The sequence below is a fragment of the Platichthys flesus genome, chromosome 6 (genome assembly GCF_949316205.1).
Source record: "Platichthys flesus chromosome 6, fPlaFle2.1, whole genome shotgun sequence".
Classification (NCBI taxonomy): domain Eukaryota; kingdom Metazoa; phylum Chordata; class Actinopteri; order Pleuronectiformes; family Pleuronectidae; genus Platichthys; species Platichthys flesus.
This window is the reverse complement of record NC_084950.1, coordinates 11,664,937-11,683,064: the sequence shown is the minus strand read 5'-3', so window position 1 is coordinate 11,683,064 and position 18,128 is coordinate 11,664,937. Positions and strand designations below refer to the sequence as shown.

At 44.1% G+C, this 18,128-nt stretch overlaps 1 protein-coding gene across 2 annotated transcripts in view; it reads right to left on the bottom strand.

The window, feature by feature from the left end:
- Positions 1-18,128, bottom strand: part of iqsec3b (IQ motif and Sec7 domain ArfGEF 3b) — a 30,889-nt gene that overhangs the window by 6,042 nt on the left and 6,719 nt on the right. For both annotated transcript variants that reach the window (XM_062390021.1, XM_062390022.1), the window contains exons 3-11: positions 13,676-13,793; positions 12,284-12,685; positions 11,159-11,871; positions 10,266-10,427; positions 8,371-8,493; positions 3,437-3,603; positions 769-908; positions 497-628; positions 272-371 (exon numbers count right to left, since the gene is read on the bottom strand). In XM_062390021.1, the coding sequence (XP_062246005.1) occupies positions 272-371; positions 497-628; positions 769-908; positions 3,437-3,603; positions 8,371-8,493; positions 10,266-10,427; positions 11,159-11,871; positions 12,284-12,685; positions 13,676-13,793 (2,057 nt within the window). The remainder of the gene's footprint in view (positions 1-271; positions 372-496; positions 629-768; positions 909-3,436; positions 3,604-8,370; positions 8,494-10,265; positions 10,428-11,158; positions 11,872-12,283; positions 12,686-13,675; positions 13,794-18,128) is intronic.

The window sequence follows — 18,128 nt, the reverse complement described above, 5'->3', positions numbered from 1 at the left end:
TGTGACCACAAGGCAAATAGTGTTTCATTGTTCACAAAAGCTCTATTCAATATCATTCTTTATATTAATACTTTATTTGAGGCCCATTCTGTGAGATACTGTGGGTAAATCGACACCAGTGGGTCAACTTTCTTTGTAATGGTGACTTCCTGGAAATAAACTCAAAGCCTGCATCCTGACAACTCTGCTGTTACTGGCTCAGACAACATTTTTCCAGCACTCCCCTCAACTGTAGAGAAGAAAAGTGCCGCAGAGTAGAACAGCCTCTTACACTCATTGCTGAAGAGGTGAAACTGCATTCCCAGGAGACCCATTGCTTTGCAGAAGGTGTACGAGGCCGAGCTTTTTTTCTTGGGACACAGTTTGAGGATCTGCAGTCAACACAGGAAAAGCAACATTTAATGAATCTGATTATGTCTAGCTGTTGCGTTCATTATATTTTGTGTATACGTGGAGCCTGGTGGTGAGTCAGATGATCTCAGTGGTGTGAGGTTACCAGCAGCAGGTCGTTGAAGAGGAAGACCTCTCTCTGAAGCTGTGACAGTTTTTGCTTGTGAGGCTTGTTGGCATCGGGCACCTCAAAGAGGCGGCAGCAGCACACCAGACGTCTGTGAGGCACGGCCAGGATCTGTGGAGGCGAGGGTAAAGACAAGGAGATGACGGAGGACAGACTGCAGTGAAATAATGCAGGACACCAAAGGAGTCTGAACAAATGGGCACAGACAGCTCCCTGAGATGAGAAATAAAGGGGATATTACAATTACTCACAGTTTTCAGGCCCAGGATGGACTGCTCCACACGGCTCACATACGTGACGTGGTCCTCATTTGAACGGAGCTCCCGCTGCTGAATCCTCTCATAAATTCCTGCCACCATCTCTCTGGGGATGTCTGCTCCATCATCCACACCTGAGGGAACAAGGACTCTTAAAATGTAGGCGTACGAAGGTAAGAGCCGTGACGGGAGGAGGTGAGCGACTTATGGAGAGATAAGTTGGGTGACGTGTGTGGCAGCCAGAGAGTGGAACAGACAAACAGGCAAACATCAGGTGATCCTGAAGCTCAAGATGATGAAGTTTGGTTAGAGAAAATTACAATTCCAGTTTAAATACATCAAACAACCCTGACCCTAACCCTTTTTATTCTTTAATTAAAATTTTCTTTGAGCTGTCTTTTTAAATATTGTCTTTGAAATCTGATGCATTTATTAAATATTTGTTTTCATTGCCCCCCCACATTTCCTACACACGTTGGAGGCAGTTGACCAATCTCAACAGAGTGGTGTTTTTGAGGGGGCTCTTAAAGAGACAGGAGCTAAAAACCAAAGCATTTCAGACAGTGGCTGAATCGAGTGCTGAAGAAATGGACAGTTCGAGGAAAGTGATGGGTTGTGTGACCTATAAGAAACAGTGTGTGTAATGTCCAGTAAAATAAAAAGTTATGTGTTCCCCTGCTGCACCTGCGTATTGTGCATGTGCTCATTGTTATGTCCCTTTGAACAAGAGAGCCTGCCACATGCAATCCCTGCACAGGCAGTGATGCAAAACAAAGCAAGCTCGCAAACATTGATGTAAATTATACATTATTCAAAACACTCCCCCCAAAAAAAATCTGTTTTGCAAATGTTTTATGAAGAGGTAAGTGCATTCACCATTTTGCAGAGTTCTACAACACACAAAAAAGGAGACAAACTGAACTATACATAACTTTTGTTTTGTTCCACAAAGGACACTGAGTCCATCTGGTCTTGACACACTTAAATGCACATTACATAATATGCTGTAACTAAAGAGATATCAACAAAATTTCAGGGAGGAGCAGGAAATAATCTGTATCGTGATTTACCATCTATTTCCTTCCTTATTTACTTAATCTAGAAATTAAAGAATTTCAACCTCAAAGTCCTTCATGTCCTCATTTGACACATTTTGAAGTGGTTCCATTGAAATGTATGGTATCAATGTTTTATTAGTCATGGATGTTGATTGTGAGTTAAATCCTTTCATTGTGCAAATCCCTGGGAAGTTACTGTGCGTGACAGCCACAGTGGAAGCTAATGGGGATCCTAACGATAAACTCAATAATCAGTGAATAAGAGACTGACTGTGTGGGCTCACATGAATTGTGTCTGAGATATTACAGCCAAATTAGTTTAACTGTGGGTTTCTGAAGCTCTGAATCGGAGTGAATGTGTTCAATCCCAGTATGTGTGCTGATGTTAAGACCCAGCAGTTGTTCTGTTATCGTTTCAAACATCACTCTGGTCTGACACTGCTGTGCAGCCTAAATTGAAACCGACTTGAAAAAAAGATAACACATTTTATAATATACTGGGTCTTTTTCCATTAGCTGAATGTAAAAATAAACTGCTGTGTTGCTTTGAGCGCCGTGTGCATGTGTTGCAATGTCGGAGAGGGACATCGACATCGAGTGCTCGTTGCCTCGAGGAGCTTGCGTGCAGGTGATGAGATGCTTCTGGAAAACCCACGCTCATATCATTAAATCTGAGCGAGCCTCAATTAAATGAGACGATGCCATGGTCTCTGGGGCAGAGCTTAGAGTCGAATATATCTGGAAATATCCGCCCGCACACAGTTGATGCTTTTTCTTGACGGTTGAGGCAAGCAACCGCCGCCTCTTTGAGTAATTTACCTCAGTTCGGGAGGCTGTCATTCAAATGCTGAAGGTGAGATTAAAATGAAGCTGATGAGATGAGGCTTGTTGCAAAACGTTGACTCCCCTGCCCTCTGTTCCCCTTTTCCTCCTCCTCATCATTCTACCTGACACATCTCTCCATTGGATGGCCTCATGATCTGCAGTCAAATGTTTGAGCTGTGCCTGTCTGGTTAAGTTCAAAACTCATAAACTACTTGTCATAAATGTTCAAACATGGCTGCAGGTAAAACAGACCAACTCCCTCCACTGCGGCAACTCACACAATGACACATACTGTATGTGTAGCCTCTATGTAAACGCTGGGCTGAAAATGCATATCACGTGGCCTCTAACGTACACTCGTTATGCGTGTGCACGGATTGCACCAGTTTTTCACATGCAGACTCATCAGCCTATTACACCCCCTAACTGCTTTTGCAGTAATTATTGCTTCTCTTACTCCTATATGCCTTATCTGCTACCCTTTATCGGTTATTAATCAATCTTACAATTTTCATATATAATACTGTTCTCACTGCATCTGTATATACTAATACATGCCATATCAGTTATTAATTGACATATTTTATTATCTGCGTTTTTTTTCCATGTTTATTCAAACTTTCACCTGTTAATATTGCCTTATATTCACCTTAATCTACTATTTGCCCTTTCTGGTGAGATGTAAATATACTTGTACTGTGTGCAATGACAATAACGTTGAATCTAATCGAATCTAATGTAGCGAGATACGCGCCCTCTGTGTGCATGGACCCGCTCACCTCTTAGGTTGCGTATGAAGTCATCAAGGCCCATTTTGCGCTGGGGTTTGATGTTGGGGGAGTACATGTCCGTGTTGAGGAGAACCACAGCGAACGCCAGAATGAAGATGGTGTCCGGGTTGTGAAACTGCTGCACGACATCGGGATTGCACATGCAGTACCTTTGGCTGTGGACGAAAAAACAATCTATGGTCAATACGTCTTCTCTGGATTCAAGTCAACGTGACAAATTTATAGGCACAAGTAATGATGTATTTCCTTCCATTATCTATACCACTTATCCTTGAGGGGCTCGGAGTAGGCTAAAGCTAGAGGTGGAGGCGGGGTATCGCCTGAACAGGTCACACTTGAAGCCACACCTCCAAAAGGGGAGAACATTAAAACTCCACACAGGAAGACCCCCGACCACACCAGGATTCGCACCAGGAACCTTTTTGCTAATAGGCAACAGTGCTAATCTGTAACTGTGTATTTCCTTGTTTTGCATAATGGGTTCTATTTATAAACACCAAACAACATTCTGTTATGTCACCGATGATGTCAGCTCGTCCCGGTGAGGTGGTGTTTTTTTTTGCCGAGGAATTGCAGAGTCGATCTTGGAGTATTTTGGATGAGGTAAGGGAGAATACAGACCCTAAGCCAACTGACAGAGAGCTCTGGGATGCCTCAACAGTAAGTTTGTCATTGTACCCAATTAAAAAGTTGCTTGTTCTCAATGCGAAATAAGAGCATTCATGCTGAATTTAAGGAGGTTCCATTACCATACAAGCTGCGCTATTTCATAAACTGACTATCTCACTCATTGTAACTTCTCCTCGGATATGAGGAGCAATCACTCTTTCATAAATGAGACCGGAAGGACACAGGAGACGTGTGACAGGGCAAAATGGTTCGGCCCTGGGTAAGTTAACGATACAATGACTCCCCCACTTCCACCCCTCCTTCTCCCACAGCTCCCTCCCTATCTTTCTTACTGTCACATACACTTACACAGTGGGCCATTTCAGCGATGGGAAGCTTTTATCTCTACAGCCAGGCAGGATGCAGACATGGAGAAAGCTGCCGTGCTCCAGAGGACTATATACTCGTCAGAGCATATGCAAGCGAGCGGCCACATCTGAGGCCAACACAAACTAAAAAGCCTTTTTCCCAGAACCCCGGCGATATCTTAGGCCAGAGAACCCGTTGGCTATCAATCAACTACAGGCCACTTCAGAAGAAATGCCTTTGTTCGAGGGGGAATAGATACTCCCCTACATATGTAATATGCATAGGGCACACACATAGACACACACAAACACATGAAGGCAGAAACGAGCGTCTGGATGTGTCAACTTGTTGTAATTCTGCAGCAAATTCATCAAAGGCTGAACACAAGAGAAGAGTACTTCTGTACGTGTGGGTGTGTGTGTATGTATGCAAATGGACATGTGCATGGATGTGTGAGCGCATGTGTGCACATTAATACACTGAGTGAACAAACAGTCGAGTGAATAAATAAATGATTGGACGTGTGTGTGTGTGTGTGTGTGAGTGTCTGTTTGTGCTTCATTCACACATTTTTCAGGCATGGATCTCTGTCTTATGTAACCAGTTTATTTGAACACTAGCTCCCGAATCTCTCATCTTCATATCTGCATATGAGAGTTGCATGCCAGCTGGCACAAATACCACTTTGAATAAAAGAAGTACTCACGTCAAGAGGGCAACACGCTTCAAACAGGATGACATAACAACTATTACGTAACCAACATGGCATCGGATGTCTGGCTGTCCCAATAAAGCCCACTCTTCTCTGATTTATATACTCACAGATTCAACTACAGAGAGCGCGGCCTTGGATCACTGATGAATATGTACTCTGCACCCAGGGGGCCCTGCCTGTATGATTGAGTGCGATGTGATTAACCGATGATTAGCTGATGATTAGCTGATTGGCCCTCAGATCTAAAGCAGACTTGACTGCTCACTTTCTCCATTTCCTTCACCACTTCTTGCAAAGAGTTAGAAAACGCCCGGGTATATGCAAAACAGAAGTGACAACTAGAATGGCACTTAGGAGAGCGCAGCTCCAACAGGGCCCTGCAGTCTCCTTAAATCTGTTCAAGCTGCACCAAATTGCACACGCTCATAGATATCGATCTCCTAAAATATGATTTATTTTTTATCTAGATCGATGTATTCCCTGGAAAGTCAGTGGAAATAACCACAAGCTTAATATCTCTCAATGTTGAAGAAACGGGAAAAACATCTTGGAGCTGCCCGCTGATCCCAAAACCACATCCCTCCACCAGGTTTTGTGATAATTCATCCAGATGTTTTTGCATAAATCTGCTTACAAACAAACACACGTAAACAGGACCTCTTTAGCAGAGGTCATACAGTGGTCATGTAAAGTAATTCCCTGCGTATCCACACTCTGCAAACCACTTGACCTCCTTTTCCCCGAATTAATGTCTATTAATCCACAGCTGGAAATAGTCCCCAACAAATCCACTATCCAACGAGAAACTTAAGGGTTGTCTGATTAATGGCCATGGTTTATCCTGCTCTTAATGCAGAAATTGATTGTTCTCCTTTCTTATAACTTGTTTTGTATATATATATATATAACATGATTTGTGAGGATAAGTACTTAAGTGTTCTTGTATCTTAAATGTGTTCTATGTATTTATATATATATATATATTTTGTGTTAAATCATTCATTGTGTTTTTCCAATTGTGTCTATTCTCCTCTAATGTGAGTCACCTGCTCTATTGTTGATAATAAGCTGATGATATAACTTCAGCCTCTAGGGGGCTGTCAGTCAAAATGATAAAAATACGACCTAGTTTGGTTACATCATGAAGCAGCGTTGGATCATGGGAGTCGTTGTTTTAGACACAGATGACTCAGGCTCAAATAAGGTTCCCTGATGAGATTATGTGTCAAGTTTGTATTCATGTTAGGCAGCAAATAGCATCGAGAAATCGTGATCTATTGTGATTGACCAATACAAACAGTGGAAGGAAAAAACATCCATTTAGCTGTTTATTTCCTTTCGCCATACGTTGTTTGCTCTGAACGTTACAGCAGAGACGAATAAAGCCCCAGGTAAAGTGGACACGCAAAAAAAGAAAACGTACTGTTACCTTGATTAAAACTGGGGATTCCTTTGGGTTTGAGGAATTATCACATAACATATATTTGATAATAAAATGCACTTGCACCCATCTGAGCAAGTCCTAAAATAAGGTCTGATCAGACGCATTGTTGCAGATAGTAATATGCACCAACACAGGCGGGTGTGAAACGAACGTACACTCTACTTGTTACATACTAAGATGGTCCGCTCTTGTGCTTAGTCACACTGTTCCCTCTGTACACTCTGTGCTCTTTCTTATTACCTGGAAAAGGCCCCGTTACCACAGCAATCAACCAAGGTGCAAGGTCTTTTTTTCCCTCCAGCGTTTAACTAACAAAAGTGGATTTGGACAAATCTTAAATGCACTCGCACCATGAAATTTAGACCCTGCGCTCAGATCGTTAAAATATAGCCCTTAGTCTTTAAGGTTTAAGTCGTAGTGGGACAGACTGAATGACAATGAGGTTTGGGCTTAGTGCCACACAGACAAGTTGGAAAGTACTGAAAGACGAGCAGACAAGAGAAAAAAAGAAATAAACCAGCTATATCCTTTTAGAAGAAATCTTGGTAATCAGCTTCAGGGCCCAAGAAGAGAGACAGGAAAGAGTAAGCCGATATTCACATCACATATTGGAGACAGACTCTTTACATTGTATTGTTCTAGTGATTTTACATAATGGAAGAGGACATCTGGGAGTTAAAATGTGCAATATGGCACAAGTCATGTCCTTCTGGTCACATTGTGAGGGGAAAGAGCATCAGTAGAGGCAGATTAAAACGTTCACAGCGAGGTAACCAATTACGCTTCAACAGAAAACAATGATCACATTTTTATTGCATTTTTAGTCCTGGGGGTAATCTTTGGAAACTGCCAGGACATTTCAAGGAGAGTTCCAGCCAGGGGATAAGGTGCCATCTTATTTGTCAGGTAACTATCTGCTTTTGCCCCAGAGAAGCCCAAAAAAAACCAGCGTCATAGAATTTGTTTGTGTCCAGGTGGAGGACACAAAAAGCCAGACAGTCCATTCACAGGCATGAATGGAGTGTGCAAACTACAGAAGGCCTCTCAGGGTCCTCTTGGTATCTAAATGTGTCTTCTTCAGTGGGTCTGCGGATACATTTTAGTGACTGGAGAGTAAATGAGCAGAGAACAACTCAGGCTTAAAAAAACCACCTTGTGATAACCAAACAAGCACTTCCACATATTTGCGTTTGATTTTGGATGGAAGCGGAAGCTGTTCAGTGTTCACCGCACGCAACCAGCCCCCCTGAAGATGGGTCCGCGGACTGTCATCCAGGGGAGGAGGTTTGTGAAATAGAGTATCTATTTTGGTCCTGATGAAATGCACGCTGATTGCCTGCAGCTCCGATCTCTTGTTATGATTGGCTGACAATCAAACTCTGCTGAGTTTAGTCAAAGGTTACAGGCAATCAGTGTAATTTGTTAATGAAACAGGGCTTTGGTCTCATCAGAGCCTGTCGCAGTGAGCTAGCAGAACCAGTTAAACACTTTGCCTACACAGTCGGCGGACACATCCACAGTTCTGGACATCCACAGTTCTGGATGTGTCTGCTGCCCTAGGCTGCGAGATGAGATCAGAAAAGACACTTCTGTTTTACTGCAAAATCTGCGGGTTTGGTTATGTCTCTTTGTTTGTCTGTTTTGCACAGTTGGCCACGGGCAAGAGGTCCATTAATTTTAAAAAGATCAGAGGGCCCTTATACAAGCATTGCTCATTCATGTGATGGACTGCCAGAGCCCTATTAAGTCAGTGAGGCCTGCACGTGAGCGAGATGACAGTCTCACCTGAAGGCTTCGATGAGTCTCTCCACTTTCTGCGCTTCTCCCTGAACGCGGACATGAGCCTGGAACTTTCTTAGGGCTTCGTCGAGCTCCATGCCTGAGAAATCCATCTCATCCACAACGCAACTGCATTGAGACAGACAGTGAGAAAGGAAGGGGAAAAGAAAGAGAAATCAGAGAGAGAAAGGAAAGTGAGATCGGGTTTAGCTGCGTTGCGTCACTGTGATGTGAAGGTGAGCGTGCGAGTGTGTGTTAGTGCGCGTGTGACAAAATGTGACTACCCAAGTGCTGATGGCAAATCTCGCTCTAACAGTCATACTTCCTTTACAGAGCCAGTGACCTGGAAGATGCACATAGAGACAACATTTTGCACACACACACACACACGCACACGGACACACACACTCTTTGTGCAAATATTAATGGAGAAGAAAGGGTCTGATGACAGGGGGGGTCTGGGGGGGGGCATAAAAGGGAAGGAAATGGGTGAGAGGGTGAAATAATGAAATGCAAAGAGTGAGGGGGCACTTGAAAGGCAGAGGACAGACTGTGCAATAAAGGAAGTGCATGCACAAGAAGGGAAGTGCAAGTGTACTGTATGTTAACGTGCATGTGTGTGTGTGTGTGTGTGTGTGTGTGTGTGTGTGCGTGTATGTGTGTGTGTGTGTGTGTTTGTGTGTGTGTGTGTGTGATTGTGTGTGTGTGTGTGTGTGTGTGTCTTCTGTGTGTGTGTGTGTGCAGTGACCTATTTCTTAAGTCTCAGCAACAACCTCAGCAAAAAGCTTCCCTATCCTGGATCTCTGTCAACACTGGTTGGATGTGAATATAGTCAAAGCATTGAGTGGATGCTTGTTGCTGTGAATGTGCTGCATGTCAACTGGGTTTGTATGTGTGTCTGTGTCGGATATCATGTGTGTATAAAGTGATTAGGCTCTGATAAGCCAGATATTTTTAAATTCATTAAAGTGATTCCGACAAATCTCTTGTTGCAATCTTTTGGTAATAAAAAGCAACATACGGAACTGGGTCACTGTTTATTCTTTTTAACCTTAACATCGGCTCTGAAACAAGTACTTAACAAATGTTGAGGGAAGAATGTTATGTTAAATCCAGGAAGTCATTTAGTTCAGCAGCAAGAGGTTCTTTCTATGTATCATACAATCAAATCTGCAATTCTAAAACATGTTATTAAGTACTGGTAAAAAGTTCTTTAATCAATCAATTTTAATAGCATTTGAATATGAATTAATGCAGCTTTTGATGAACTAAAGGGACAAACAACATTGGAGAAGGAATGTTTTCACTACCTGGCCCCTCAAATGTTTTTATATATTCTTGTGATGTATTTTTCACTCAGTTGTTGCATTTTGGGTTCAGGTGTGTTAAATCTTGTTTAGAGCTAAATAATCATCTTCACAAAAACTGAGCTTCCTACACTTCAGTCAGAATACTATCCCGATAAGTGTGTGTAATCAGATTTGTAAATATGTACAGGAGTCTGCAAATGTGGATTTAGAATCAATAACACGTGTAATCATATATGTGAATGTGTAAAAAATCCGCAAATGTGTAATGTGGTTTGCAAGTGTGTTGATATTTGTGCACATGTAGACAAATCTGAAATTGCAGACATTAAAGTTTGAAAAAGTGTTTTGCCCCAAGGACTTCATTGTGATGTCAGATGTTGTTTTATATTTGATGATACCTGGCCTCTGCTGGGACAGATCTCAGTTGCATGTTACACAACTACACAATTTTTGTGTACAACATTCACGCACAAACACACACAGTGTTTTGCAACAATGTCAGGCCCATATTACAGGACTTAGACTTAGAATTCACATCTACTTCTGTGTGTGATGTATGTGTTGCTGCATATATAGAAAATCAGGACTCACTCAAGGACATCTCGGTTGAATTGCAGCTTGCTGTTCCCCAAAAACTCTCCAATCATCTGTCGGCTCAGGCCCTTCCTCTGCAGCAGGAAGTGAGCCACTCCGATGGCCGTGTCCGGGATGAAGCCACGAGTGATCAGGAAGTGGATGCCTCTTTCTGGGTTCCTGCCCGCAGATCAGCAACAGCACAGAAGCAGATAGTGTTAGAGTTAACAGGGCGTGTGAGAGGATTTTTGTGAATTCAAGCAGATAGGTGTGAGGCGCCTGAGTGACAGAGAAAATGATTTACACTTCATATAAGGGAAAGGGTGCTTTAATGTGTGCGTGTGTGTTTGTATGTGTGTATGTGTGTGTGTGTGAGTGTGTGTGTGTGGGGGGGGAGCTGCGCAAAGAGAAAGGAGAAAAGAGGGAAAAGAAGAGTGCACTCATGCACAAAAGCTGTTAGCTCTAGACTTCTGGATCACATCAACTGTCACTGATGCATATGAGTTCATTTAATTTAATTTGTATTAACTAATAATACGTGCAGGCCGACCGTGGACTCTATTTATAGTCACCGAGAGTCTCTCCAAAATTGTTCATGACCTCCTTGACTCCCTTTCTTCTTCAACTGCCTTCTCCATCTTTTTCTTTCTCTATTTTCTTCTCTTCCTCCTGCGCCCCCCCCCTCCTCTCCACCACACAAACTAATGTGCAGCTGATTAACAATTTGCCTGTCTGTTGAAGGTTTGCTAGACACAAACAGTAATAAGTGGACTTTGAACCCTGAGCCAGAGGGTGAGGAAAAGGGCCGTGAAATTTTATAATTTTTCTGTGTGTTGAAGAGAGAGAGGCTAAGTAAGTGTGTGTGAGTGTGTGCTTGTGTGTGTGTGTGCGTGTGTTTCCAGCACACTCACACATTGAAGAGGTTGAGTCCGATACGATAGAGGCGTTTGCGGTGTGTGTCTGTGGACAGGGTTGGCGAGCGGCACGAGGCTGGGTCTTGGCAGCGGTCCCTGGGCAGAGAGACGACCAGGGCCTGCAAGGACTCAGGGCTCTGCCCCCCGGGGATATGCTGAGGATGAGTGTAGTGGTACTGCTGGTACTGGGTATAAATCTGTGCAGGCTGCTGGTTCGACTGGGTGGAGGTGGAGGTGGAAGCAGAGTTAGAAGTGGATCCCAGTCTGTCTGAGCTGCTCTCCCCCTCCATCCCTCCTCCTCCCGGACCTGGCGCTGTGGAGCCCCTCCTGGAACCCGGATCGACCATTTCCAGCTCCTCGATGGGAGGCGGGGCAGGAAACTCTGGTTCGTCTGCAAACTGGCCATCTAACCCCCCCGCCATTCCACCCAAAGACGTTTTCCTACTGCCCGGCGCTCCCCCACCGGTGTTGCCCATCGAGGTTGTGGTGGTGGTGGTGGCAGAGGAGATGGTGTAGGAGCTATTGCTGTCAATGTGAACAGTGACATCCCTGAAGGCCATCAGTAACGAGCTGGCACTGCGCGGCAGACAGGCGCTCTCAGCAGCCGCGCGGAGTGCCCCTGGGTCCATTAGGAGCCCCTTCCCCTCTCCGCCCTCTGATAGGCTCCAACCACGAAGGGCCTCATCGATTGACTGGGCCAAAGAGTGCAGCTGCAAATAAGATGATGAGAAAAACACTTGAAAACACTGATTTAATCAGGTCAATGAGCAGGAGTGAGGAGTGGAAAAGTTTCTGATTCCAGCTGGTGGCTAGGGGCACAGGGATGGCGGCTGGCTACTTAGCAAACCATGGCCTATTTGGCTAAATGAAAACGTTAACCTTATGATGGCAATATGTAAAAAGGTCAGGAAGTCCACAAAGCTATTACAATTAATTCAGAGGGCAGCATGAATGTCTCCAGATTATGTCAGGGCAAAGGTTGTGAGATACCTGAGTCTGGAACAAAATGCCAGGCTGCTATAGTAATGACAGTTTTTTATAATTTAATGAAACTTCCTGCACCACTTTACATCCCTATTTAGAGTGAAGCTTATGGGAGACAGAAGATGAACGGAGACTCACTTGTTCACTGAAGCAGTCCTCCAGCTGTGTGAGTGAGGGTGCCGACATTGGAGGTGGAGCTGTGGTCGGGGCAGGAGAGCGAGCGGCTAATGGGGCAGACGCAGGAGACGGGGGCAGAGAGGTGGATCGACATGGCGGAGGAGGGGGAGTTTTGGAGCGCAGAGGTATCTGTCCTCCTCCTGGGTGCAGACTGTAACTGTGTCTCTGGGTTGCGTTCCGGGTGCGGCCTGAAGGACTGGGATGGCGCATGGAGATCCGGCGGGGCAGCTTGCTCTCTGACAGTGAGTTGCGGATCTTCTGGAAGTTTTTGCTGAGCTGATACTGACGGAAGGCTGTCTGGATGCGGCGGGCCGCCCGCCTTGCTATGAGGTGGCCTCCGTACTTCTGCTCCAACTCTTCTATCTGGAGAAAGGGAAGCGAGTGAGGGGGAGTGAGTTTAAGTATCAAAACATGTTTACTAGGCTCTGAAACTTGGAGAGCCTAGTAAACAGACAAAACAACAGACAAAAATATGTATTCATCTACCAGCAGGCAAATATTATGTCACCGTTTTGTACTGATGTCAACAAAAGATAAAAAGAATTCCAGCTTTGCCTGAATCATGAAATCCACACACACCCTCCTCAGAAGAATCCCTACTCATCTACCCACTCTTTTAAAAAAAGAAAGAATTTATGGTATTAGATCCAAAGTAAACTTAATCTATCATCATTCAACTGCTAATAGTGGCTAAAGGACAATGGGAAGGAGGATGGATATGCTGTGCCATAAGAAGTTGTTGTTAGAAAATTGAATAGAAAAGTAAACAACCGCACAACCCTATTTCTGTTTTGTTTGTTGGCAGCAGCAGATCAGCCCCAAAAAATCATAGCATCCGAAATTTTCAGCAGGAGGGAAAAACGAGGGAGGGCGGGGGAAGAGTGTGAGGCGAGGGAAGATGAGACAGAGAGGGAGAAAAGGAGTACAGCCGCACATGTGCCTGTGTGTGTGTGTGTTTGTGTGTGCGTCTGCAAACGCAAACAGAAAAGCAAACGGACAAACACTTATACGTGCTTGCGTGCGCACACTGCAGCAGTGAAGGCAGTGGCGGCGACGGACTCTTCAGCCGTTTGCTCCAAGAAAGAAGGAAATCACCAGGAGCAGTTATTAGCTGTTGCCATGACAACCTAGCATCTTTTGTGTTCACGTCGCCGCGGCACTGGATTCGCTGGTTCTCTCTGTCATGTCAACAGAGACCGAAATAGATCTGGATGGAAATCTCTTTTGTGAGGGAAGACACATTGTCAGGTGATCATCCATCATCACCTCCTCAAACCTAAACCGGTGGAGGGGTCCGTCCAATCACGTGTCTGCAGGGCCTCACATGCACCTTAAAAAAACAACAACACTCACCTGTTTGTTTTTATTCTCCAGGGTGATCTCATACTCGCTAGGTCCCTCCCTCATGGTTCCCTCCACTTCCTGTCCGCCACCGGAGGAGGTTCCGTCTTCCAGGCTCAGCATCTGTCCACTACCAAGGTGATAGGAGGAGAAAGCTATCAGTCATCGCCGCTGACCTTCAAAGCTCTGCCATTATCTCAGTGGCAGGTCATCAACTGTGCCGAGTGTGAGGGGGTTCGTGAGGGAAGCAGCAGATGTGTGGCTGCAGTGGCTCCGGGCGAGGGAGACTGTGTGTGTCCGGTGACAAGTCACAGGCAGAAACTCAGGATATGTGGCCAGGATGAAATAATGAAATAATTTTTTGAAAAAGTTGACACTCCAGACAACAATATTTTCACTGTTTGTAAATCTGATGAAAAATGTCAATAATTAAATGGTGTCAAAACACATTTTATCACCACTCAAGGTTGATGACTCAGGGACTTATTTTGACTATACACTATCCTTGATGATATAAAACTGACAGAAGCATAAACAGTGAATATTAAGCTTCTTTCCATTAATTAACAAAAGACTAAATGATATATCAATGACAGAATTTATCATATCATTGTATGTGTATGTGTGTGTGTGTGTGTGTGTGTGTGTGTGTGTGTGTGTGTGTGTGTGTGTGTGTGTGTGTGTGTGTGTGTGTGTGTGTGTGTGTGTGTGTGTGTGTGTGTGTGTGTGTGAGAGGGACGGAGGGAGGGTTCTCCAGATGATTAACCTTTGGAGATGATCGGTCAAAGGTCATCACATTTTACAAGATGTCTTCACAAATAATAGAGACAATCTGAAGCTTATTTTGATCAGAAAAGTATGACCCCATTACATTATGTCATATGATAAGTGATGTCGAGAAAGTCAGAAAATGTCAAATGCATCAAATCATGACACAACATAAAGCTTATATAGGTTGAAAAATGATTAAGATCACATGGCAGGAATGTTTTAAACCATGAAACCCAATTAGATTACTGGGACACAATCTTAGTCAGAGAAACCAATCATTTGTCATCATATGGCATAAATGATCACGTCCTTATGAAGTGGCATCATTACAGTATAAAAAGTTAGTATGAGCTGATTAGGGTATACCACGCGCACAGATTATGCATCACCACTCTGATGCTTTTCATTAGTTATGAGTCGATGCATTCATACAAATGAAGTCTTTGATAGACACGGGCCACAACAAGCATCACATAAACCAACAAACTCACTCATCACTCAAGTGGTTGCAATCCGCATCATTAGGAAACAATCTGCTCCCAGACTCAAGTAATTACTGTGCTGGATAACACACTCTGATACTGAGGAGAAAGTACATCAGGCTGCAGTAGGTGGCAAACAGAAAGTGGTTTTGGATCAAACGCCTGCCTTGAAAGAATATTCACCCACATCTAGATCTCTGTCTTGTGTGGTCATTTGGCACAACAACAATGTCCCGCCAGCTGTTTTGCTCCCCGGGCATCGGCATGTGCGCGACACTCCAAAGAGTGGATGTGTTTCCACGGCAATGACATGTTTTGGATTACAGTGGCAATCGTGATTAAAAGTATAACTGTCTGAGTCTGCTTCATGGGAATAAAAATGACTATCTCTCGTGTTCTGCTGCACGGATTACAGCGTAAGAGGATGATAAGTCTGTGACGTTATATAAGAGAAAAACACTGGAAGCGATGCAAGACAATAATAGACGGGCCGTCATATGCCCCGAGTCGAACGTGACCGGTACAAAAAGTAGAGGGATAACAAAATCTGACTCCAAGGGTAATAATCAATTATAACAGTAATAAAGAAGTAGCACAGTCAAAACAAAATAGATATAAATCTGTGCAGGATGCCGCCTCCCAGTGCTCACTGCCCTATCCTCCCCTTATAATCCCAGGTCCTGTCCACAGATGGAACAATGTTCTTTTGCAGGGCAGCAATAGAGAAATTCTGTGAAATCCATGTAAGAACCAAGAAAGCAAATAATCGCAATGACACAGCAGAAAGTGTAATTATACTGAATCACCACGTTATCCACTTTTGGTCAAACTTCAGCATCTTTCATCATCGTCAGATTTCTTGTCTCACCTCTTCTAAAAGTAATATGGACATTCAGTTCCCTTTATTCAGCCAAATAAAGCGTATAGGTATGACGTGGTACAAGCATAGAGGTAAAATCACACCCTAAGAGGTTTTATAATGGTGTGCGATTATGAGTGAGTTTGTGTATGTGTTTGTGCACGATGGTTTGTGCTTGTGCAATCTTTTTCCTCCGCCCAGATAACGCTTACTCCGGTAATTTTTACACGAAGGGGACCAAACATGACTGGGGGAGAATAAAAAGCCTGCTCATGGTTAAATAATGAGAGCCTCACTAAAGTTCCTCTTTGTTTTCTCTGATTGCTGTGAAAGCAACAATCCTCCGTCCCCCCAGCCACAAGTCAGAGACACAGCCGGAGAAGCTCGGCCGTATCTTTAAATGAGATAAAAGCTGGAGAAAATGAAAAGAGAGCGGAAGCAGAGGAAAAGGCCGAGATAGAAACGTAGAGGGAGGAAACGGGGAGGATAAAGTGAGAGTGTGTTGGAGAGTGCACGCTGGAGGCCGACTCTATCAGAAACTCTATTAAAACACTGCCATGCCCCAGCGCTGCATCAGAATACATTAGAGTACATTAGAATACATTAGAGGATTTAAAAGCAAGCGTTGAGGTATTAATGCATCTGGACAGCAAAAGCCTCTTTAATGATATGGGCGCTATACACTCTCTCTCTCTCTCTCTCTCTCTCCCTCTGTTTCTAATACACACACACAACACACACACACATGCATGCTCACATACCAGACACACTATGCACACACTCCTGCTCCGCCTACACGAGGGACGTCACTATGGAGGTGAAATTAATATCTGTCAAGTCGCATCTCTCAAGGTCCCACAGAGGCCCACAGCACTGTACCGCCACACACACTCCCACAAGGGGTGAGGCGAGAAAAGTCACGGCAGGTTACAGGCTAGATCTCATGACATCTCCGGGGAGGCTTGATTCAGTAGGTGACGGTTGGTTGTGCAGAGGTGGTGCTGGTTCACAGCCACCAGGCAGAACACACAGTTTCCTATAGGACGATAATAATGAGCCTTGGCTCCTCTACATCTCATCATCGCAGTTGGCTGTCCACTGCCGCTGTGCCATTAGCCCATCCAATTGGGACTTGATGTGGGTGTAGGGAGCGAAGTCATCAGATCAGAGGGAAGAGAGAGAGACACAGAGAGAGACAGAGAGAGGGAGAGAGTCCAGCCCGACAGATAGGGATATTAATAAGTACAGAATGACAGAGGGAGACTTGACAGAGAGTGACGAGATAGAAATAATTGCGGTGAGGTGATTAGAAGAGACAAAGTCCTACAACGGATAGATACCGGCTAGAGATGCACATAGATAAAAAGGGGAAGGATGTAGAAAAAAGGGGGGAAGATATTACAGAAGATGAAAAAGAGAGAAAAGCTTTAGACTGAGAAAGACTGGACCCAGAGGATTAGAAGATGGGGGGATATTTAGCAAGGACGCGAACGGTAATCAGAGAGAAACATGACAAAATCAACTTTACAACGTTGAAAACAGAGCCCTGCTCATTCAAACAACTCCAGAGTGAAACGTCATACATTCAAACACCCCCATTCGCACAACAAACAGACCACCCTGCCCACGCTGAAAAAGATGGCAAAAAGTGGCGACAGTGGATTTTCAAAGTCAACACTTCAATTCTCCGGTTACTATGGTAGTAATAACCATTGCGTCAGTAGTGCTGGGTTGCCATGGGCACTTTAACAGTTGTGGTCTCAGTTCATGCACTTACCCTCCCCACGCCTCCAACCCCCAACCCTCTGTCTCTCGCTCTATATGTGATATACCCTTGGGGCTGTAAGCGCTATAGGTCGGTTACGGAGAATTTAACTCCCTCACTGTGACTCCGTGCTCGGCGAGTCCATAAATACACCAATTCATAACACTCCACAAGCTGTGTACTGAGCACACACGATAACGAGCATGGAGAAAAGCCATGGGAGCGGACATCACTTGGTCAGATGACACACGTGTACAAATATGCAGAGGGGATGGAAATTTTTCAATGGCTGAAGGAAGAGTCGAAGAGAAGCAGGAGCAAAACCCTCTAGAAAAATAGAATTGTCCTTCAATGGAGCGTATGTTCATGAAGCAATGAATTGTTCCCTGAGAAATCAATGACTAAAGTAGTTTTTGCGTAATCTTGCTTACAAAAAAACACACAAACCAACCAACAAGCAAAAGGAGAGGGTTGAAAAAATAACAACTATTTTATCAACACTGAGTTCATTCGAAGTATAAGATTTCAGTCTTAGACATTTGTCAGACATCAAATTCAACAATGTTATACAGCAGAGCAACAGGCTGT